Genomic DNA, 25,020 nt, shown 5'->3' with positions numbered 1-25,020 from the left:
TAAATTACTAATTTACTCAGTCATTAGGCCATCATGGAGATATATATTGGTCTTGCAAGTTTTGGAAGTTTTCTATATCTAACCAGACATTTACAGTGCTGCCACTTTTTTCAGAAAAAGTTGTGTAAAATGTATTCATCCAAACCGAAGAGCTGCCACATGTCTGTGGGCAGTTCAGTTGTAGTAACATATCTGTTATTAGATAATAAAGGCAACTATGCTCTCCGACCTTGGCGGCATATTATATTTTAGCTCATCCCTTTTAAGACCCTCAAATGTTCCAAAGAATTTTTTTTATGAGGTCGCTATTCACAACTATGGCCTGTTTCATCCTAAGTAAGATGTTCTCAATGATTTTTATTGGTTACAAATAGCTGATATTTCTGTGTTGTATTTGTTTGATCAAAACAGGCTTTATTCTCCTTCTGGCTTCACACAGCTATACACTGTGATTTCTGACCAACCAGGCATTTTTTTCAAATGCCTCAAAGCTTCAAAAGACAGGCAGCAAATAAGCTTCCTCTCAGATCTAGGCAGAGATAACTCAGCCATACCTCACTGTGAAGCCAGGAAATTGTTTTTTTGTAGCTGACATATTATAAAGTGCAGTGATCCAAAATTTCCTCAGTATAAGCTGCTAATGATTGTAAGAGTCGCCATTTTGTCATTCTACCCATACATACAGTATGGTCTGTGCTGAAATTTGTACTCCAATATACTGAAATGCATACACTTGTCAGTGAGATGTTGTCTCATAAATTTTTGTAGTGAAAGCCATAAACTGCATATGTATGATGTTCACTTAAAGACACTATCATTTTTTTTTTTACTTCTCCCATTATCAACCATCAGAATTACCCCATGTCACATATCATTTGTCGCTTACCTTTCACTGCTCATCCCTTTTCATTCAGCACTCATCACTTTAAGATTTTGCCTCATCTACTGTATACAAATATATTTAATCATCAGCTTTTACAAAATAGAATTTAAAAGACATGATGTAATTTGTCAGGTATTGACAACTAAGAAACATCTGAAAAAATTGAAGATGTATATTTGCTGTGCTATGTTTTTTGGAGCATTATCTCAGTGCACAGTGTTCATACTGTTAAAATGATTTGTGTCCTAAATGGTGCATTATGTCCTATATAAGCTTTGTGTGAGCTTTTTGTGAAATTCTTTACCACACATGTTCCTTAAGGATTTTTTTTCCTGCTGTGTCCCTGCTTGTCTTTTCCTTTCTGGCTATCGAGCATTTTAATTACATCCTCTTTAGTCTTTTTTTTTTTTATTAGACTTATTCTATTTTATTTACTCTTATTTGAATTTATAACATTTTTAAAATTCATATTTGTGTTCCTTGTTCCCGTGAATAATTTGTGTTTTGAGAAAAAACATAATGGATATGTTGTGGTTTGGTAAAAAAAAAAAAAAAAAAAAACACAAATGTACTTTTTATGAAAAATTACATTTAAGTTTATTTTTAAAAATGTATGTTTTCAATATGGGTTTAACAAACTTTTTACTTTCCACTGGATTTGGGCGTAACAAAAAAGTAATTTTCTCAGTTTGACTAAAATATTCATATTGCATTGTGTGACGAAATATACATTTTAACCACTTCTGTATTTTCAACATTCCTCAGTGATCATTGAAAAAAGACTCAGATTAAAATGAAAAATACTGAAAAGCAAATTTACAGTACTTTCATGGAATTTATAAAGTAACAACAGTTTAATTAACAAGTATACAAAGCCAGGAGAAAACCCCAGATTTCATTCATTGGGATAATACATAAACATCTAAGATGGTTGCTGTCAAAAATGAATACTTAAGATTGCCCAACTTAGGCTTTAGGTGACCAAAAAAGATTTCACTTACTGGGCTTACTAAAGGTTTGGAAATAAAACCTATTAACAAAGCTCTAATTACATTTGATCATTATTTCACTTGCTAATTTTTTAATCCATTCTCATAAGGCACAAACCCACTCTGAGCTGGCACACTTACTTGCACACCAACACTCATACCTGGTAGACCAAAGTCCAGTGCTGGCAACTGTGCTGATCTTATTTAATCAGATATATATATCAATTCTACTTTTTGTTAAATGTATTGAATTTTTTATGTATGTTATTATAAATGATTATTGCATTTTACAATTAAACAAGTAACTGTCTTCATCTGATATTCTTTGCTTTTACTGAGGTTACACCTACCTCCAGCCAGACAGGGGGTTGTCATCTTTGAGCCAGGTAACAGTTAAGCGAAGAGAGAGGTCATATGAGATTCGACAGTCAAACCGAGCGTTCTCCCCACGTTTTATGACCAAGTTCTCTGGGGCTCTCACAATGCGTGTTGGGTCTGAAACACATGCATCATGCAGGCATTATTGCATTAGCAAAGCTTTAAAATGATTCTATCATGTGTTTTTCAAATGATATTCAATAGCAACTTAATATGAGAAATGTGCTTTTTCTGACCTTTTACTTCAAGCCGGACTTGCTTCTCAGCCTTGCCCAAAATGTTTGTTGCCACACACGTGTAAGTGCCCTGGTCCTCTTTCCGTGCCCGTTTGATTTCTAGTGTTCCATTGTCATAGGTGCGGTACTGTCCTCCATCTAAGTTACTGCCCTGACCATTCTTAAACCTAAAAAAGATAAATCATATATAAGGTGAGTTCAAGCCTTCACTTTTTTTTACTACTTATAATAACCCTGTTTTGCATAAAATATACCGAAAATACACACCAACGTAACATGGGCAAGGGAGAGCCAAAAAATGGGCAGTCCAAATGAGTCCGATTGTTCTCAATCACTCTGATGACCTCGCTCTGTGGAGCTAGCATGCGGGGCTGAACATCTGCAGAAACAGGAAAAAGTTTAAAGAACCTGCCTTAACAACTCTTAAATTCTAAGGTCAACCAAAAAAAAGTTTTTCAGGACTTTATACATGTTTTTATTATTTTTTAAATAAATGAAATTTTTCATGTCAGTAAGAGCCACATTCTGCTATTACCTGATAACAACGATACAGCACTATATATTTCACTCAACACTGTTCATAAAATATACTGCTGGAATTAGTGTCAAGTATTTACCATGTACCATTCCTTCTTCATAAGGCTAGGGCTTTTAAACCTTTGTATATGTGAAAAATCCCACAGGATATTTGGACATCGTTAAAACTTAGTAAACTAGCATGTTTTAAGACATTTTTTCTCTGATAGCCTCACATATTTTCCACTTGTAGCCATCAATATCTTACCTAGGATATTGACGAAAGCATTAGCTAACAAGTACCCATGTTCACTTGAAGCATTGCACTGATAAACAGCACTACTACCAATCTGAACAGAGCGGAAAATGATGGTGTCGCCTGCAACACGACGGCTTGGATTTGGAGGAGCACCTAGGAAAAGAAGAAAGTAGAGATAAGTCCAGCAAAGTTCACATCCTGCTCTAAGTTTGACTGCACTGTCTGCTTCAGCTATTGTATTATATTTAATAGCTAAATACTCACAGTGACAAATCAATATTCAATCTAATAAAGAACTCTATCTAGAACTTGAAAAACAAGTGAGGAGTATGAAAAGTAATACATATTATTCCAAAATAGTTATGCTAACAGTATTACAAATTTAAAGAGCAAGGTGTTAAGCAGAAGAGCAGAGCTGAGAAGTTAGTTTTCTCTGAAGTTCTTGCCAAATGTAAGACTGAGGAGATCAGAAAGATCAGACTTCAGTTTTGGCGTACGATAGACAGATATAGGTTTATGGTATTTTGGGACACATTTTGGGGTAGATGGGACAACAACGGCTGTTCTACAAAAATACAATACACAATGGGGGTACCTCTAATGACTAGAGGCTAGCAAGTGTTGTCCAAGTTTACAAAAAAAGTGACCAAAATTTTACTACCAAGTTTAAGCCAGTAAGCCTAAAATGTATCACTTGTAAATTAATTGAAAAAATTATTAAACAAGGGCAGCCTGGTGGTGTAGCAGTAGCGCTGATGCCTCACAGTAAGGAGGACCAGGATTCATCCTGGGTCCTCCATACATTGAGTTTGCATGTTATCCCTTTGTCTGTGTTTCCTTCCGGTTCTCAGAATTCTTCCCAAAGTCCCAAAACATGCAGGTTAGATGAATAAGCTAAATTGGCCATAGTAGGTGTGTGGTATGTGTGTGTGTGTTTTGAGTGTGTTCCCCTGTGATGGACTGGTGCCCTGACCATGGGAGTGTTCCTGTCTTGCACACTATGCTTGCTGGGATTGACTCTAGCCCAGGGGTCCTCAATCACAGTCCTAGAGGGCCACAGTGGCTGCAGGTTTTTGTTCTAACCTGGTTGCTTAATTAGAAGGCAATTCCTGCCAATAATTTAATTTCATTGCTTGTTAGTGCTATGTCAGATCATTCTCATATCCTAGATTTTCTTCCCTTTTCTAAGGATTTCATCCAAATTATTTGAAGGCTAATTCTCAGTCCTTCATGTTTTTCATTTCACTTTCCTTTCAAGTATTTAATTAAACCCAATAGTGAATGAGAAATACACACAGGTGAAAATGGTAACAAGCTAAATGGAGAAATGCTGGTCGCTTTTGTCATTTGCATGTTATTGCTAATTAGGAGCAAGTAATACAGCTGTTTAAGACTAAAATAAGCAATAAGGGTTCAAAATCTTAATAAGCGAGACAAATAAAGTGAAGCAGAAGTGTTACTTGAGCAGTAAGTGCTTCTTATTAAGCAACTGGGTTGGAGCAAAAACCTGCAGAGTCTGCGGCCCTCCAGGACCGTGATTGAGGACCCCTGCTCTAGCCCCTCACAACCCTACACAGGATTAAGAGGGCTTAGAAAATGGTATGGAATAGAGCTAAAACAGTTGGACAAAAAATACCAAACACAAAACTTAAGCCTGTTATGAGATGACGATATGCTGATTAATTTTTGAGCCAAATCGTGCAATTTTTATCAGTTCTTATCTTCTTATCAATTGCTATCGTAATTACCTATTTTATGATCAAAGAAATCAGCACATCAGAGAGGTAAATACTGAAATGTTATAGAATATTTGGGTAATTTGGTTCCTAAGGCACAAAGCCTACTGACGCTCATGTCATAATTTTTCATTTTGATTTTCAAAAGCTTTGATATGGTGCCACTTGAGAGGCTAGTGATCTAACCAAAAGCAAATCTGGCAGTTAAATGCACACCTTCTGTGAAACTGACTCAAACACAGAAAGAAACAGTTAATGATTTCTGAATTTGGTGATGTTAAACGTGGTGTCCATTAGTAATTAGTGCTGGAGTCACTGCTATTTTTAATTTACAGTAATCCCTCGCTATATTGCGCTTCGACTTTTGCAGCTTCACTCTATCGCGGATTTTATATGTAAGCATATTTAAATATATATCGCGGATTTTTCGCTGGTTCATGGGTTTCAGTGGACAATGGGTCTTTTAATTTCTGATACATGCTTCCTCAGTTGGTTTGCCCAGTTGATTTCATACAAGGGACGCTATTGGCAGATGGCTGAGAAGCTACCCAACCAGAGTGCGTATTACGTATTAAATAAAACTCCTCAAATATATTGTGAGCACGGGGGCTGTTCGCACCCCTAGACAATACGGACGCTCTTCTAAAAATGCTGAAAGATTACCTTTACGTTGCTCCCTTCCTTGCAGCTGCTTTGTCAAGCGACATGCTTCCCGCACAGTGCTTCGCATACTTAAAAGCTCAAACAGCACGTATTGATTTTTGATTGTTTGCTTCTCTCTGTCTCTCTCACTCTCTCTGACATTCTCTCCTCCTGACGGAGGGGGTGTGAGCAGAGGGGTTGTTCGCACACTGGCCTGAAAGACTACCTTCACATTGCTCTCTTCCTTGCAGCTGCTTTGTCCGGCAGTGCTTTGCATACTTAAAAGCCCAAACAGCCCTACTGATTTTTGATTGTTTGCTTTTTTTCTCTCTCTCTCTCTCTCTGACATTCTCTGCTCCTGACGCGCACTCCTTTGAAGAAGAAGATATGTTTGCATTCTTTTAATTGTGAGACGGAACTGTCATCTCTGTCTTGTCATGAAGCAGGTTTAAACTTTTGAAAAAGAGACAAATGTTTGTTTGCAGTGTTTGAATAAAGTTCCTGTCTCTCTACAACCTCCTGTGTTTCTGTGCAAATCTGTGACCCAAGCATGACATTATAAAAATAACCATATAAACATATGGTTTCTACTTTGCAGATTTTCACCTTTCGCGGGGGGTTCTGGAACGAACCCCCCTGCGATCGAGGAGAGATTACTGTATATATAGTACACAATGATGATAGAAATGTAACTAACCAGATGGTTAAGTTTTCTCATGACTCTAAACTAGGTGAAATGACAGATTCCTTAGAGTCAGCAGATGGGCCTGGACAGAATATAGGCTTGACAGATATGTGGCAGAAGACATTTAATGTAAATAAATGTAAAGTATTGAATAAGGTTATTAACAATATTAGATCTAAAAACACAATGGGGTCCCTGAAACTTCAATTTACACCTTATGAGAAGGAGCTAGGAGTAGTGACCTTATCAAGGTCCACATTGAGAAATTATGCAGTACTAATTATGAAGGCTAACAGGATATTACTGTAGGTTACATAGCACATTGTGCTCTGCACAAGTCAAGGGAGGTCATTCTTAAAACAATACAATGCATTAATGAAACCTCATCTGGAATACTGTTTGCAGTTCTGGATGCTGTATTACAAAAAAGATATAACAATGTCAGAGAAAGTCCAGGGAAATGCAGTTAGATTGGAATATGCATATGAACAATGAAACAGCTGAATCTTTTCAGGATAAGCAAACAGTTAAGAGGAGACCAGAACAAAAGCTTTCAAAAATTACTAAGGCAATTAGCACAGTGGATTTCAGTTGTTCCTGCAAATGTATTTCATTAATAAGGAAACAGGGCACCTTAAAGGTTAAGGCTTACAGAAATGTTACAAAGAATTTTTTTTTCACACAAAAAATCAGATATGTTCAGTAAATCATGACATAGTGTACCAGATAGTAACTGGATACTAACTTAAAACTTGACTGGATGATTTTGGCCAAAGTTGGGTATGTAGGAATGATCATCTACATTTGGCTAAATGTCATATTCTCATAAGTTGTTCATCATTTCTACTTAAATCTAAAAGCAAATACCACTCTAAACCCCTCATATAATATCACATTCAATATATCGACACTCATGTTATATAAATGAGATGCCATTAATCACACACAACTTTCTCTAACATGTCTCACAGAATTTACCACACGACTTAGACCTGTGTTTAATTTTTCTTCCCCAAAGATTCCACCTGACACCCACTGTAGTGACCAGTATGTGTTCTATATATAGATATTAGCAGTACAATTATGCTATCTGCGGAACTGCCTTTTGTGAGTAGCTTTACACATAACATTACCGTATATCTTTAGCCAGCCCAAGATCACATTTGCTCATAACACAGGCTGAAATGCCTCTTACTTTCTATAGGATCTCCATTGATAAGCCATTTGATCTCCGGTTTAGGCAGTCCATTTGCTCGACAAATAAGATTTCCATCTTCCTCCGGAGCAAGGATCAGATTTTTCGGTTCAGACAGCCAGTATGGTGAAGCTGTATAAGATAAAATTTGTATGAAGGAAAAAAAAAACAAAAACAGAATAACAGCATGCTAGTTACACTGCTATTAATTATGCTTTGTTCAACATTTAGTATTTGAATCTAATGAAGAGACAGATGAATTAGGCTGATTCTAGTCTGCTTCCAATACTAATGTTTTAAATGAATTACCTTTAATCAATGTTAAAATCAAGTAAAAACTGTCGCAAAGCAAAAACATCCCTAAAAATACACTTACATCATTATGCATTATTACGTTTAACAAGAATATCTACAGGTTTTATAAACTGGTGTTTTCACAATATTATAAATATACTGTACATCCATCTGTTTATTTTCTGAAAACACCCTTTCCAATAAAAACGTTTCATGGAATCAGAAACCTATCCTGGCAGCATCAGGCAAGGTTGGAAACTCATGATGGAAATACAGGCCATTATGGGTTACATGCACACAGGCTAAGTAACTATCATCATACCTCTATTTTCTGAATCTGCTTATTCAAAACTGGGCATAGTAACCAGTCCTGGGCAGAGTGACTGCTCATAGCAAAATTAACTCACAGAAACACCTGAAACAAACAAACAAACAAACAAACAAACAAACAAACAAACAAACAAACTCACTCACTCACTCACTCACTCACTCACTCACTCACTCACTCACTCACTCACTCACTCACTCACTCACTCACCTCACCTCACCTCACCTCACCTCACCTCACCTCACCTCACCTCACCTCACCTCAACTCAACTCAACTCAACTAGGATGGATTTAGAATTGTAATAAAATATGATGTGTTTAGAATGTGGAAGGAATCTGGAGCACCCTGAGGAAAATGATGCTCCCAAGAGGCTCCCAAAGGCAAACAGGAACATGCAGCCAATCCGCACCGTCACACTCTCCTATTGGTTACAGCATGAAAAGAGCTTCTGAGAGTCTTTGTAATCCAGACATGGCTGGTTCACCATTTATAGTTATCAATGTGGAAATGTCCAGACTTGGACAGATTGTGGTGTGTGCGACCCACTCTACAACAAAACAAGTCAACAAAAACAACATACGTAATTTCTCTGTTCAGACAATGATGTATATAGGTCATAATAAAGTTTTTTATTTTGTTTACTGCAACTATACACTTGGTATAAGTATTTGTAAACTGGCAGAAAACAAAAGTTGAGGTCAATTGGGACCCATAAGAGTTAGAATGACAATAAGAAATGTATTAATGTCTGGAACATTTGTTAATATTAATATTATGCATGTGTATGGATATTTGTGTGTATATTGTCACAGTTTGCATCTCCTGCCTATGATTTCCAAGGCAAAAAGCACAGGTGATTCATGGGAAACAAATAAGAAACTCCAAATTTCTCACAGTGTGTTCTTATGTCTTCTAAAATGGGGTTCTAACACTGCAATCTTGGGAGTTTACTGGTAACCACTATAAAAGATAAAAGTATTTTGATACAAGAGTCCGTAAATCAGTAAGAATATTCATATGTGGAGAGCCTGCAAAGGCCAGCCACAAAAGTAATTTTGTACTGCATTTACAGAAGCTTTGATTTTGATAATTCTAGGGAGACATATTTTGGCAGTCAATCTTCCCACCAAACTGCACAGTTTGATTTGAATAAATTTTATCCCATATTTTAGCATCAAAAATGTTATGTACATGAGTTTGCGTTCTAGGTGTCCAAGCACTCCGCCATAGTTACAATATATATGTGTATATTAGCAGACATTTTGTGTGCTCCTGTTCTAATGTTATATTTCTAACATAGCCTGTGCAGCTCTTTGAGCTTATTTACTGAGAACAAATTGAAATTGCTTTTAACTTGAATTGTAACTAGATTTCAACATGGCAATAACAAAGATGATGGAGAAGGATCTAAATCCAGATAAATTTTAGTCTAGTAGATGAGGCCTATTTAAAATAATTACATTACTCTGATGCAGTGCTGTTAAGAAAAATAATTAACACATGGATTGGGCATGATCAAATTAAAGTGAATTAAATATTTAATCTTTAATTTTGATTACATGGTGGCACTGTGGTTGTCACAACTGCTTCATACTAGTCCAAAGGAACATGAGGTCAGATTTATAAATCTTGTGTCCACACAAAAAGAGGATTGAAATGTACGTACACAACTTTCTACACATCAAGTAAAGATCAATTAGGGAAAGGCAGCCAAACCAGGTAAATGATAACTCATGTGTATAATAATTCATATCACTGAGCTGCAATATTAGCAGTGTCCAGTTTTCCTAACATAATTGGAGGACTATACTTAACTCTTATTGCATTAAGGACACCTAATGAGGATGAAACTGCGTTTTTTAACTGTACGCAATAACATTCCATTAACATACAAGTAATCTTTAATGGCAATATGAGACTAATAAAACATCACCATATATTGCCAAGACAAGCTCTAACTTAAACTGTAATGGAAAATGTGGCCTCAGAAAAGTTAACCTCTAACCTATGATACTCTTGTTTCTACAGGGTGCACATAATTATATCTAAAAAGACTTTAGAATAACAGAATTGAGAGTTTTCAGCACAACACATATATGAAATTAATCAAGTAAGAAATGTATCTTTAGATATTTGCCAATGTCACAGAAACATTTTTGTAGACAATGTAACCCCTTTGCAACTGTAAGCTTTGCCCCTACTAAATCTCTTCTTACCTTTGTACCTAACTGAGATGGTGTGACGAATGCTGCCCATTTTGTTACTGGCCAGGCAGGAGTAGTCACCTGCATCAGCTTCAGACACCCCAACTATGCGTAATGTCTTATTGAAGTTTTCAAACTTAACCTTCTTGCTTGGAAGGTCTCCTCCTTTCTTGTACCAGGTAATGCTAGGAGTAGGTCTATAATGAAGAATTTCAAAATAAGGCAAAAAAATTTTTCAAGGCATGTAAAAATACATATTATAACTGTTTGGAAATTAATTCTGATATTAAATGGCTGTAAAGCCTGAAAAAGATATCCAATCAACTCTACATAAAAAAAAAAAAACATTTAATAAGAGAGGATCGTTTAGCCAAATATAGTTCAACAATTTCATGACATATAAAATATCCCAAAAATTGAGTTAGAATTTCATTGCTCCTATGTTCTTACTTGCGCTATCAATAAGTATGTTTTACGTTATGTACATTTCTTTCTAACTAATTTCCATTTATGTTATTGTGTATTAGTCAAAAACATCATTTTTTTAAAACCCCTAGCATCAACCTTAATTATTGCCATCATCATTTTAAATACAAAAATATCATAAAGTATGCAAATATACAGGATACAATTCCGTGCATATGCGACTGGCCACTATAAGTTAGCATATCCACACCATTTCTGCTGCTTGCTTCACTTTGAGAGCAAAAATACATTTAAGATTCTTTTTTTCTTGGTAAGAAAAGGGTGCGTTTTTATTAGGAAAAATTGAAAATATTTAACACTTTTACATGGCAAATGTCATATTTATATTATAAACATTCAGTAAAAGCCTGAAATATTTAGCTTATATGGCAACGGCTTCACCTCTATGTCAAATATCCAGTTTATATGGCAAATATTGTGCTTATATATTACATATCCTGTTTAATTGGTAAACATCTCACTTAATACAGTTTGTTAAATATCATTTATATGCCAAATCTCACCCTTAGATGTCAAATATGTGACAAATATCTCACTTATGCCTACAAGAAAAGAACTGTACATGTTACAATAATGACCCTAAAAACCTATTAAACCTATATGTCAAAGAGCCAAATTAAATTAGCTGGGTGGGACATATGTATGCTATAACTGGTGAATATCAGGTATGCTGGTTAAATGGAGTGGCTGAAAATGTACAATCCTTTCCAGATGTTAAATGTCTGGTCTAATTTTTAAGTCAATTCTAAATGGCAAATATAAGATGTAAACCAGGAAGGTCAAATGTAAAGGGCAGAAAATCAAACCTAAAAGTTGAGCTGAAAATAATATTCTTGTTATTTATGCCTATCAGTTATGCCCCCTTACTTCACCCTTAGTATTCTGCTTTTAAATGGGTTCCCACAGGAAGTTCACAGATTTATTAGCATGGAGAATTATCTAGAATAACTGAACATGCAGTTGAAGCTAATGTAAGTGCAACTTTTGAATTCTATTATGTGTTACGAGATGCAGAATGTGGTTGAACATTTTTGTGAGGGAAGGTAAGACGAGGAGATGATATTACACAGGCAAGAGCCAAGGGTCAAAACCGAGTAATCAAGAAATTAATAGGTAACTAGAAACCAAGGAGGTAGACGTTAATCAGAAGTTGAAGTCAAAACAGAATTCAGAAGAATCAAGAAACCAACCTAATGTTAGGGCAGACTTAAGAAATAAGTTAACTATGCTAAGAATAACGAGATGTAGATTATTGTATCAAGGAATAGCGAGTGTTGTACCTGTTGTCAAATTTATAGTGTCACATCCTATGATTTCAGCAATGTGATGATGCTACATGGAACATCGCGTAAACAAAAGAAACAAGAGGATGACCAAATTAAACTTTGTCGTAATAAGCTAAAATAAAAAGAAGATAATAAAATTAAACTTTGCCAAAATAAGTCAAAAACAGAATCCCTAGCCAAAATGCCATAAACTATACGAAAACACAAGCATAAAAGACATTATAATACAACATGACTCCAGATGGGAGCTAAGTTTAATGTTGCCACTTTAAGGAGTAGACTGATAAGCATTCCGAACAAACTGCTGTTAAGAGAAATTTTAGATCAGGAAAGGAAAGAGTTCTTTCTTATGAAAGGAAGTAGGCAGCTTTGTGGTGAGAATTAAGGCAACGTTTCAGTAGCGGTAACTGTAGAACTAGTGTGTTGTACCGTGTTAGCCATTATGAATGTAGAGAAAAGCCAAGCAAAATGACACCTTTTATTGGCTAAATAAAAAATTACAATATGCAAGCTTTCGAGGCAGGCACTTGTCAACAGTGTACAATCTACCTTTGTGATTAATTGTTACAAGAATATTTGAACCTTAGAAAATTTCTGTGTGAAAGACTATGTTCATACTCCGGAGCCATATACTTTTGAAAATGCTGACTTAGCGTAGAAATATGGATTGGCTAATATGAAGAGGTTTGAAAATGCAGGCTCTAATTGCACCCTGATTGGATCCTGTTCATTACAGTTTCTCATTTCCTGATCGGTCACCCTACATGGAAGAAAACCATAACGTGGCGGACATAAAGGAGTTGCTTTTTCATGGCACTTGTTGTGTTGCTTAAAAGTGCATTAATCTAATTTTTTGATGTATTTACCATTGCTATTTTTCATGTGTAAATGCAATCTACAAATGAATGTCTATCTTGTAGGATACTTTTTATTCCTGTCTCTGCTGATACATGCATGCCCAGTGCAAGCATAAGTAGTGAATGTGTTTAAACATTTCAGTACACTGCTAAAATTTCACATTTGATGTATTTGAAATATTATATGCCATCAGTTGTACATAAGCGATAAAGACAACAGATTTGAGAAATTATTTCTACAGGAAGTAAATGGTGTCTTAACTGAATGTGGATTATATAGTGCAAATATCTACTGTATTCAGCAAGCATCACAAGGATATTTCACACATAACTTGGATTTTGAATGCTTTTTCATCTACTGTAAAATTTTCTGTACTTATAGACTATCTACTGAATTGAACTATTACATGCAGCTCAATAAAATACTCAGTGACAAGTCAAAATGTCCTTTGGAGACACTAATTGGTAAGTGCAAGGCCATATACACTTAGCCATGGATACAAAGAGTAAAAAAAAAAAATGTATATTTAAGATGATTGTGTATTTAAGAATCCCAAAGCAATGTTTGAATATAGCCACATATTAGATAATGATTTGCTTTAAGCTGGTGGTATTATATTAACAGGAAATCTTGATTCTTCAAATACAAAGCTTGACAACAAGTAGGTCATACCTGCATTACATTGATAGACGCTTTTTAAAGCTACTAGCATAAAAATATGCTTTTTACGAAAAAACAAATGTCTTTTGTAGACTTACACTCCTGCTGCAATGCACTCCAGAAGCAGTTCATCACCACGCAGAACAGTCTTAGAACTAGATGTTCCAGTAGGGGAGAGAAATGTCGGTGTGGTCTCTGTGATGCCTCGTGCTAGATAAAAAGCAGAAGACAATTTTAAATAATCAATATGTCAGTTAAAAAAAACAAAAAAGTTGCCTGAACTATGACCTTAAGGTACTGCTAGACAAGCAACATATGTCAGGTATACAAAAAATTTGTAACTTTTGCTGTTATATCTTCTTTTGTTGGGAGGAAAAACAAAAAATTCTACAATTTATTGCTAAGTAGATCTTATCTATGCTCCTGGCTTAAAACGTTACTTCTTCGGAACCTCTCTATATTCAGTAAACAACAAAAAAAATCATTTATTTGTCATTAACATTAAATTCTTGGGACACATTGCCACAAAATATCTAAAAAGTGACTGCAAAAGCAGCTGTACATTCAATGCAGAGATCCTTTATGGGAATGTGATGAGGTTCCAAGAGGCTGGATGTATGAATGGGTACCCCATTGGTTTACTTTATGTGTAAATGTTGGGTTCGCGAGCTGGTGGTTGGAGACACAGACAAAGAATTCAAAGGATGTTCTTCTGGATGAGCTTTCCTTATTGCAGCCATACCAACCCCCAATTCCTATCTTTCTGTTTTCTTTCATAACCAATCACCACACAATAAACATTTATAGCTATAGTTTAGCTATAAACTTAGAACATTTAGAATACTGAGTGTTTAAAACTTTTAAGGAACATTGAAAAATCTTACATTATACATGTTTAACTATTTCATCGATCCATCCAGGGTCATGCCCATCCCAGCAACCATCAGACGTAAGGCAGGAACAATCCCTGGGTGGGGTGCCAGCTTATCACAGGGAGAATGCAAGCACACACATAACTAGCGTCAATTTAGCATCACCATATCCCCTAACCTGCATGTCTTTGGAAGGAAACCAAAGCACGTTGAGGAAACCTACCAGGAAAACATGCAAACTCCAGGCAGGGAACACCTGGGATGTTATCCCCTTATAGTGAGGAAGCACTGCTACTGCTGCACCAGAGTGTCCCCCACATGTTACATGTTTAATTATTAGCAGTATAAATTGTTTAAATGAAGTTAACAATTTATCTGTAAATTCAAATATACACATTTTAATTCATTTCATCATATCAACTATAAATATTTGGATTCTAAATGTTCAGAGAACTGTAAAATCATGAATTTAACGTTTTCTGTGTGATGACTGCTGCCTGCGGCTCTTTCAGAGCAAGAGGAAGTCCAGAGCAAGAGGAAGTCCATTTAAGAAGCATGTAACAATTAATGACTGTGTCGGGGAGCACTTAGAACACAAGATGTATCTTGCCTGAAGAAGGGGCCTGAGTTGCCTCGAAAGCTTGCATATTGTAATCTTTCTAGTTAGCCAATAAAATGTGTCATTTTGCTTGACTTCACACTAAAGTATCCTGTGTAAAAACAGATTGCTTTCAATATATTTTTTTTTCAAAAGCTTTGTTACAATAAAGTTTTGTAAACTGAGTTATGCAGTCATGTATATAATAAAAATGTTTTCACTTTGTTACAATAAAGGTTTGTAAACTGAGATATGCAGTCGTGTATATAATAAAAAATGTTTTCATATGTTTCGGTCGATGCCATGCCTATCTTTCTTAATAAAACAACTCGGCTCCCATTGGATCAGTTTTATGAGTTATGACTTATACTTTGCTCTTTTACCTTTTGATGATGAGAGTGTGCACAAGTAGCAGAAGACTACAAGACTGAGCAGAAATACTTCATTCAGACTCTGCAAGTGGGTACAGTAACTGGAACTTCAAGCTATATGACGATATGTTCAAGAAATCTATATTACTAAACGACAGTTTAATTTATGCACGGCGGACGCACCGAAGCACATGTGCACTGCGCCGCAGCGCCCCAGAGTCAAACCCAGCGGATTCCCAGAGTCAGTAAGTGGTGCCCAAACAACACAACCTGTAAACTAAACTTGCTCTAATCCACTGTGCCAGCAGTCGCTGTCAGAAGAGGCAAAGGAGTCACGGCTCCAAATGGAAAGAGCTCAACGATTTGTAATACAAAACCGAGCCCGTAGTTCCCAGAGTCAATGCGTGGCGCCCAAACACCACGACCTGTAAACTACACCTGCTCTAATCCACTGTGCCAGCAGTCGGTGTGTGTAAGTTGGAGTATGCTTCCTAACAGTAAACGACTTCTTCCTAATGACACAGCCACAGAACAACAAAGACGAGACCGCATGGATAAAAACAATACACGGAGGCTCCTACGACACGCTTCAGACACACCAGAAGCAAACACGACACGGCTCCACAATGAAAGAGCTCAACTAACGGAAATACAAAACGAGCCCATATGGATAAAAACAATGAACGAAGGCGCCCACACAAAGAAACCGCTTTAGTACAAATATATTTATTTAATTAAATGAAAACTTTACCATGGCAATGACCTGTGAACTAAACCTGAGGTAAAGCGTGCACGCCAGGTTGTACAGCCACCCGAACGCGACCGCCCACACCACCGCATATACCACGTTCGTTTAGTAATGTAGTCCTCCATGCCCGGATCCGCTGCCATGGTCACTTCAGCATGTGAATCCGCCACCGTTAGCAAACGACTTCTCGCTGACGACACAGCCATAGAAAAAAAGATAAGAGACTGCATGGAAAAAAACAATAAACGAAGGCACCGACAACGCGCTTCTGAAACACCAGAACCAGATGAGTAACAGCTCCAAAAAGAAACCGCTTTAGTACAAATATGTTTATTTAATTAAATGAACTTTCCCAGGACGCACCCACCCTCCATGATATTTCATCCCTCCAAGTATCGGAGGTAACAGAAAGTGATTGCCATTCTTGGATTTGCGATTCTTTCGAGAATCGCGGGCTTGCTGGTTGAACAATATTTCTAACTGACAAAGGTGATCAAATTAAACGTAAGTGAAAAGTTAAATGCTTTTCACTTATTGGTTACATGAATCGTCAGCATTAAATTTACTCTTGTAGTGTTAAATTAACAAGTAGATTGCATGAGGAACTGTTGTTTTCATACCTGCACTTTAACTGTTAATTTAACATCTGTGTTTTTGCTATGCACAAAAAAAACAAAGCAGACTTTAACCAATCTGATGCATACTCAGTTGTTCATATTCATTTGCAAGCATCCACTTTATGGTGATTACTTTACACATCCTAAACTCACTAGACCCAGTCTTAGGAAAAAATAAAGTTACTGTGTTACCTTTAAAGCACTTTTTTCACTTTCGTAATATTTGTTGGGGGATAATCACAAACTGGTGGCAGCCAATACTGCAAGAAACATTTTTATGGCTTGCCAATTTGAAAACTGCCCAAAAAATAATCACAAGAAACACTTCCTGATCAGCTTTTCTGATGTGGAGTTGCAGAATACAGACTGTGGACATGTACAGCATAAAATGGAGTCTTGCAAATATCGTCTGGTAATCTTTCATTGCAAAAAAATGATTGATGGAGTTTACAAGTATTAAGATAATCTGCCTTCATATATAAACCCCAATAATTTGCTGCAAAAAATGTATATTTGTGCAGGTTAAAATAGAGAAAAAACAGCATATTTCTGTGTGAATGTTCTGGACACTTTATGGAAGGTCTATATTTTTTAAGAAAGATGGTTTTTACCCTAAATTCAGGGAATCTTTTCTTTGGTCCCAAAACACTGCAGCAATACTTTCGATAACAACATCCTGCTATGCAAGATGCCAGCGACATCATTTTTTCTTTGTTCTATGAATGACATGCGAGTATGAGCATTAATTTGACTCTGGTAAAGTTGGGGAGGTAGGAATGTAATATACAACATATAACGAGTTTAATTCTTTATTGCTTCAAAGCTGCTAAGTTTTACAGTTTTTGGAATCTAAAGAACCAATAACCAAATGATTTTCCAAGTAGGAATCTTCACTAAATTCTTTTTCCATCCATACACCATTATTAAATTGACTCAAACGCAACAAAGTCGATAAGAAATGAAAATGGAGAAGTGTTGTAATACTGTCATATTGACCAATGAACATGGATTTCTAAATGGACAGCCTAAGATTAGACTGTGTTGTGTTATTTTAGGTGTACTTAAAAATGCTATGTTAATAGGTTAAATGTGCTTATTACAGAGAATTTCCCGGTAGTTACACAGTGACAGATACAGTGCAAGTAGCTGAAACAATTAAAGTGGGCAGACCAGAATATTAACTGTAAATATCAAGAGCACATACTTTAAATATTCCCCTTGTCAGGAGAAAAAAGCTAGGTTTCAAAATGCCAAAGCAGATATAAACTGAACTTTTCTTCTTCCAAAACAGCAACAAAAAAACTATAATGCAAAGCTAAATATTAATGCAGGATTTCTTACATTTCTCCTTAACAGTACTGAGTAGAATCAAAAAAAGAAAGGAGGAGGAGAACTGTAGAAAATAACTTGATCCAGCCTACACTTGAGCTATATATTTCATTTTAAAAATTTAGCATTTTAAATAACAAACAATTTGTCTAACTGAAATACAGAGATTATTGTATACTATTAGTTGTTGACCAGTAGGGGACATTGCAGCACACCCCAGACAACAACTGCACAGACACAAGTCCCAGGTGCAAATAGAAGGTTTATTATGATAAATTACTTTAAAAAATGCTTCTTTAATAAACACAAACACCAATCCAAATTATTTTTTCTCTCCTTCTTGCTTCTTCTCCAATCCTCCCAGGCGAGCTTTGTCTATACCCCATATCCAACTCCAACTCACCTGGATTAGGTTGAGTGGCTTCTTTTATCTTTGGACACAGAAGTACTTCCGATGCTATGGGCATCACCCATTGGGAGCACTTGTGGGTCAAACAGAAGTTTCACAAAGACGGGATCATTAATCCTAGCAGCTCCCCCTAGACGGCATCCATGGACCCCAACAAAGCTGCCCTATGGGACACCAGTTCCCAGTATGCCTTGCGGGTCTCCTCAAAGGTAGCATAGTTCAGGGAGCCTGCCACATAGCATGTTGGTGGAATAAGAAGCCCTGCCAGGTTGTCTACCCCTGTCCTTCCATTCTACTGGCCTCACAGTTGGGTAGGGGTCTTTGATCCATCCCTGCCAGGAAGCCAATGTAACGTGCCCTCCTGCAAAATGGCATGCTTTATCAATCCTCTGGCAAGGGAAGGGAACATCTTGTTCTTTTGGAATACTCTGTACCATGGTCTCCCGGCCAGGTAAGGGATCAGAACCCACCCTAACAGGGACGCCCGTGAATACGTGTTGTCCATCACAATGTCAATAATGATTAATTATTTCTCCTGATTAACTTCAAGATGCAGAACTTCATTTACTCATGATGACAGTAAAACTGAAATCAATAGATTGCTTCCTACACCTTCCTTTGAAAAGTATTTGCATAAAATTTTGCATTAAAAAATTTTACTTTACAGAGTAGTTTTAAAAATATCCCCAAAACGTGTCATAATTAAAACTCTTGATTCATGAGCTCAGTTTGCTAAAATTCCAACAAAAGTCACATTTCTCACTACTACTTGTTTGTATGAAACTGTACCACATCCCTTGGCTTTTGTCAGCATATTTATTAATTCAGTAATAACAATTACTTCATGCATGCCTACTTAAGTGAATTATCCTTTATAGATTACATATCACATTAATTAAACTACATTTTCTTCACCAATCTCTTATCTTTATTCACAGAAAGGTAGGTAATTTACACTATGTTTACACCAAACAGCATGTTGGGAGATTTATGTTTACACCAAACAGCACATTGGGAGTTTTAGTGTAAACACCAGCTTGTATATGAGATGTTACAGAACCAGATGAAATTATTACGGGGCAGGGTATCTGCCACAGTGAACCATGGCATTGTCTTATCTACTAAAAATGGTTCATAAACACAGACTTGTAAAAACAGAAATGTAAATATAAAACAGGCGTGCCCAATGCGTTGATCGCAATCGACCAGTAGATCGCAAAGGTAGTGCAGGTAGATCGCGTTGCATTCAAAAAAAATTTTTTTTAAATGTTACTATATCATATATCCTCCCTATGGCATTTGCCACTTGATTGACATACAGGGCAGCCAGTCCAAGATCTCTTTTCTTCTAACACACTGGTCATCCCGCACGCACAATCAAATGCGCGAGCTACTGCAAAACTCCGGCTGTGATAAAGTTAGCCTTCCAATTTATATCGACTAAAGAAGGGATTTAAAAAAAAATTTGTTTGGGGAGGGTAATGGGCCTGGATGTGGAATTGGAAGAGGATTTTTTTTTCTCACAATGTCACAATCGAAGTGCGTTGTCTGATCTGTCAATCTATCATTGCTATTCCAAAGAAGGAAAAATGTGGAAAGGCACTGTCGAACTGTTCATAAAAACTACAAAAACTGACTTCCTTCCGAAAAGCGATCTGAGAAAGAGAAAGGAGAGAGAACTAAAATCGCAGTTAATCGGACAGCCGTCATTTTTCACTTGGCTGAATTCAAAAGCAAAAGGCAGACAAAACCGAAGCATCGTTCTGGGTGAGTCACTCTATCATTAAGCATAAGAAGTCCTTCCAAGATGGAGAGATGATAAAAAGAGGCCTTCGTTGAGGACAGATGGCTAGGGAGAAATTCCTGTTGAGATTTCAAGACCCCTGGCCGGAGAAAAAGGAGTTTCTCCTTGTCATTAAACATCGCAGAATACAAGCAACTTAATAACGATCAATGGCCGCTAGACTTGGCATTTTTTTGTCTGATCTGACCAACATGTTGAATGAGCTTAATTTACAGCTGCAAGGAAAAGAGAACTCCATGGTCAATATGATTAGCTCTGTTAATTCTTTCAAAAACGAAAAAATGCAACATCTGTCCTCAAAGCTGCAGTACCTTGATTTGGGACACATCCAAAACCTCGCATCAGAGCTGGAGACGCAATGGAAGGCGTGTGCGCAACTTGACAGCATACGCTACACAGAGCAGATTGGCAAATTGCATGTCAGACTTTGACAGACGGTTTCAAGACTCAGCTTTACTTGAGCCAATCGCTACATTTAAGTGCTATCCATTTAGGGAAGTGTTGAGGGTGATTCACCTGCATCAAAAATTGCAACACTGTTCCACCTAAAACTCCTCTACAGTGGAGGATGACATTTTGACACTACAGGATGACATTCAGCTGAAGTCTGGGGCTCTTGAACAGTTTTTGGAACTTACTCACAGAGGGAAAAGTACCCAAACATGAGGAAATGTGCTACCTCCTTGACTGCGTTATTCGGCTCTACTTATTTATGAGAGTCAGCCTTTTCCCACATGAAGATTATTAAATCCAAATACTGTAGTGACCATAAATGTATTGAATTGTTATTGTGCCATAAAGGTTATTCCGTTTATGCAAGGTATGACGACATATATTTTTATGTATATATTATACTCAGTATACAGTGTACGATATATATATATACATATAGTATATTTAATATATATAATATTATATATATGAATATATATAGATATATATAATATATATATATATATATATATAGTATATATATATACTGTATATACAGTGGAACCTCTAGATACGAGGTTTAATTCGTCTCCAGCACTTATAGCTCGTCTAGTGCATGCATGTCGTCGGTATCTAGAACAAACGTTCCCCATTGAAAATAATGGAGAATCCAGTTAATCTGTTCCCGCACCCCCCAAAGATATCAACATAAAAATCAATTTTCCTAACAGAATAGACACGGATATATAATATATACTGTAGTTTACCTTTAATAAATAACACTGGTAAATAATATAACTGTAGTTTACCTTTATGAAGAGTCCTGGCTGGCTTGAGGGAGACGATAGGGAGTAAGTAAGTTAATTTTCAACGGCACGGCTTCCTTTTTTTTCTTTGCAGCACTATCGTGAGGCAACAATCTCTTGAGAGGGCATCGTGGAATAATTATTTTCACGGTTAAATGCAAAAAAAAACAATGAAATCACAAGCGCACGCTACGGGAGAACAAGGAACACTGAGTGAGCTGACGGGCGGGCAGCGGTCAGCTTGGGTGAATCTCCCGAGTCGAGGTGGGATCGGGAAACACGTCGACGCATACCCACAGCCTGGGCTCGTGGCTCGTTACACAAGCCAATGCTCGTATTTAGATCCAAATTTTTCGCTCATACTTCCCTCGTATCTTGAATTTCTCGTATACAGAAGGGTGATCGTATCTCGAGGTTCCACTTTATATATATATAATATATATATTATATATATATATTATAGTATATATATATATACTTGTCTTTTTTCCGAAAATAAGACACTGTCTTACTTTCTTTTTTGGGTCCCAAAATACGCACTAGGGCTTATTTTCGGGGGGAGGACAAAAATAAAAGTATATTTATATATTTTTATTTAATATTTATTTATTTTACACAGAATACAGAAATTAAAATTGATTCAATTACAGTCATGTCATCTTCTTCTGGAACATCGTCATAAATCAAGATTTACACCCCTGGAGTCTTCCACAATTCCCTTTTTGTACTCGACGGAATAGCTCTTTCGTTTTGTACTCATTTTAACTGCGGTTAAAAATTATTCACTTTATAAAAAATAAAATTAACGTATGAGGAAATAATCAGACTTACAAGACTGAAATGAACAAACACTGTATCTGCACTGTCGCTCAATGTAGACTGCTGCCTTAACGAACAATTATTTATAGTGTGCGCCAACGACGCGTTCCGTCGCATTCCGCATATGCATGCCCCCCTCCACCCCCTCCCCACCTCATTCGACCATACTCTGCGATGACGTGCGACGCAGTACAACACAGCAGAGCAGAGCGGACACAATATTTATGTATTCATGCTGCCTTATGTTGTATTTTTAAGATAAATTCCAAGAATTAATTTGAAACGAACTGTAGAGGTAAACAATGAATTTCTCGGAATATTTTATTTCAAACATTTCTCTGAAATACGAGTATTAGGGAAGCTAAACATACTTAATAAATCAACAGCATTTTTTAACGAATTCTTTTTTTCACATATTTTAAACTAGGGCTTATTTTCGGGGGAGGGCTTATATTACAAAAAGTTCCGAAAATCTCGGATAGGGCTTATTTTTCGGGGGATGTCCTTAATTTCGGAAGAAAGACGGTATATTTAATATATATATATATATATTATATATATAATCTATATATTATATATATATATATATAATAGTGATAAGATAGCATGGTCATTTTAAAGTAGCTTGCAAGCCAAAAAAGTGTTGCAACCCCTGATATAAAATTATAAGCGCATCTGTATTTCCTGTCAACACCACTACATTGAAGGCTATGAGATTTCAAGGCTTAAGTGAAATGTAAAAACCCTTCTGACAAATTTTTGATCTACTAGTTCCTGGTGCTCACTTCTCCAATTATGACAGCTTGTTGCCTAACAAGATGCTTATGACCTCCCATATAAGGTCAAATGAAGGTCCAAATGTTGTCCATGTAGATCACTACCTTAATAAGAATGTGAAGCTTGGGTGAGAAATAGTTGCTAAATTGGAAAAGTCATGTGCTAGCAAAATAAATAAAACATTAACAATTGGCTGCTATATAACTGTTTTGAACAGATATGAAATAGTTAAGAACTTTCGTAGCAGTAAACTATAAGAAATTCTACACTTACAATTAGCAATCATTGGGCTATAATGCTTTTTACAGCAGAGAAGCTGAGAAGCTGTGTGTTTTTAACTCTGTAACATTATAACTTTTTTAACAGTTAATCTAGCTGCATGTCCAGGACAGCAAGCCAATGAGGCCGGATGTTTTTTATTTTCATTTATAAATGCCTGAAATTCTCAGTGCAAATAAATGCAATCCATGATGGGGAAAAATATTTAAAATATCAAAACCAGCTAATTGTATTCTTCAAATACAAATTCATAAGTTCTGGACTTGACTGGTTTATAATCTTCACATATCTACTAAGTTCTGCTAGCTTCAGCCAACAAATGTAACAAAATTAAACTTGATTCATACTATTTGATACAATGAAGTATACAGAAAAATCTGCTTGTGTTAATATATATAAATGAGCGCTAAGTACTGTATTGTTTTAGTTAGGATTTTTAAATTGTTCTTTTTATCCCATATTTAATTCAGAAGTTTGCAACAAGGTCCATATAACTAAGATTAAGAAGCAAAATCCTATAACTCCACTTTCTTACATTTCCACTTTGGCTTACAGATTAGTTCTGAGCTAATTTTTAAATCCTCTTTCACATGCATAAAGCTACTTATTGCTAACCCCCAGCCTACAACATATACAGTACATTTATACTCCAATAAATATCCAGTATATATCATGATCAGAAGATACCTTTCACTTTGTATTTGTCAATATAACAGAAGCTCCAATGGGAATGATAGTTTAAATCAAACCTAGAGGTCATTACATTAGCATACTCTTTTTTTGAGTTGCTCATTCTAGTGTTTATATCCTAATCTATTTTTTTTCTAAACTCACTGCTTTCAGCTTTTACTAAGCCATCCTTTCACTTTTCAGCATCTAAAAGTAGCTTCTGCTATCAAAGTTTGATGGCTATACGTTTATGAACATGGGCGAGTGTGTGCTTGCATTTGTAAAGAAACACGGAATGATGTTTTCTGTTTGTACCACTTATAAATTACATGTGCACAGCATTCTAAGTCTGTTCAATGGGAATGGTGCTTTATATTACAATGTTTCTCAACACATCACCATGATGATCACACTCAAATCATCAATGTGGAACCCCACGGCCAACCCCCAGCCGGATAACCACACTCCATTCACCAAGGGGTTCCCTGTCATTTCGTGAAAAAAAAACATGGGAAAAAGTGGGTCACAACACCTAAAAGGTTGAGAAACACTGCTTTATAAGATTAAATAGTGGCAAAACACCATTTTCAGATAACATAAATTTAAGAATGTATTTTTACTTTAATTATCGTCTTCAGTTACACTAAAATGTCGTAATTGTAATATCCGTAATATACAGTACAAAAACTGAAGAACCAAATATAAGTAGAATTTTACCGTTAATCTTTTACCTAAAAAAAAACAAACCCCAAATCCAGAACTTCAATTAGTTTCACTCATATGTACACTCATATTTTATCAATTTCATTTTAATTCAGTTTTGTTTTTTGCCTTGAAAGTAACACTGTACATCT

At 36.2% G+C, this 25,020-nt stretch overlaps 1 protein-coding gene across 1 annotated transcript in view; it reads right to left on the bottom strand.

Moving 5' to 3' along the window:
• The window catches only part of nfasca (neurofascin homolog (chicken) a), a 198,795-nt gene that overhangs the window by 87,746 nt on the left and 86,029 nt on the right, over positions 1-25,020 (bottom strand). Inside the window, exons 9-15 of the mRNA XM_051924556.1 lie at positions 13,735-13,846; positions 10,359-10,543; positions 7,520-7,651; positions 3,271-3,414; positions 2,754-2,865; positions 2,487-2,653; positions 2,223-2,367 (exon numbers count right to left, since the gene is read on the bottom strand). Of these exons, the coding sequence (XP_051780516.1) occupies positions 2,223-2,367; positions 2,487-2,653; positions 2,754-2,865; positions 3,271-3,414; positions 7,520-7,651; positions 10,359-10,543; positions 13,735-13,846 (997 nt within the window). The remainder of the gene's footprint in view (positions 1-2,222; positions 2,368-2,486; positions 2,654-2,753; positions 2,866-3,270; positions 3,415-7,519; positions 7,652-10,358; positions 10,544-13,734; positions 13,847-25,020) is intronic.

Source organism: Erpetoichthys calabaricus, chromosome 3 (genome assembly GCF_900747795.2).
Source record: "Erpetoichthys calabaricus chromosome 3, fErpCal1.3, whole genome shotgun sequence".
Taxonomy (NCBI): domain Eukaryota; kingdom Metazoa; phylum Chordata; class Cladistia; order Polypteriformes; family Polypteridae; genus Erpetoichthys; species Erpetoichthys calabaricus.
This window is presented reverse-complemented; position numbering and strand designations above follow the sequence as displayed.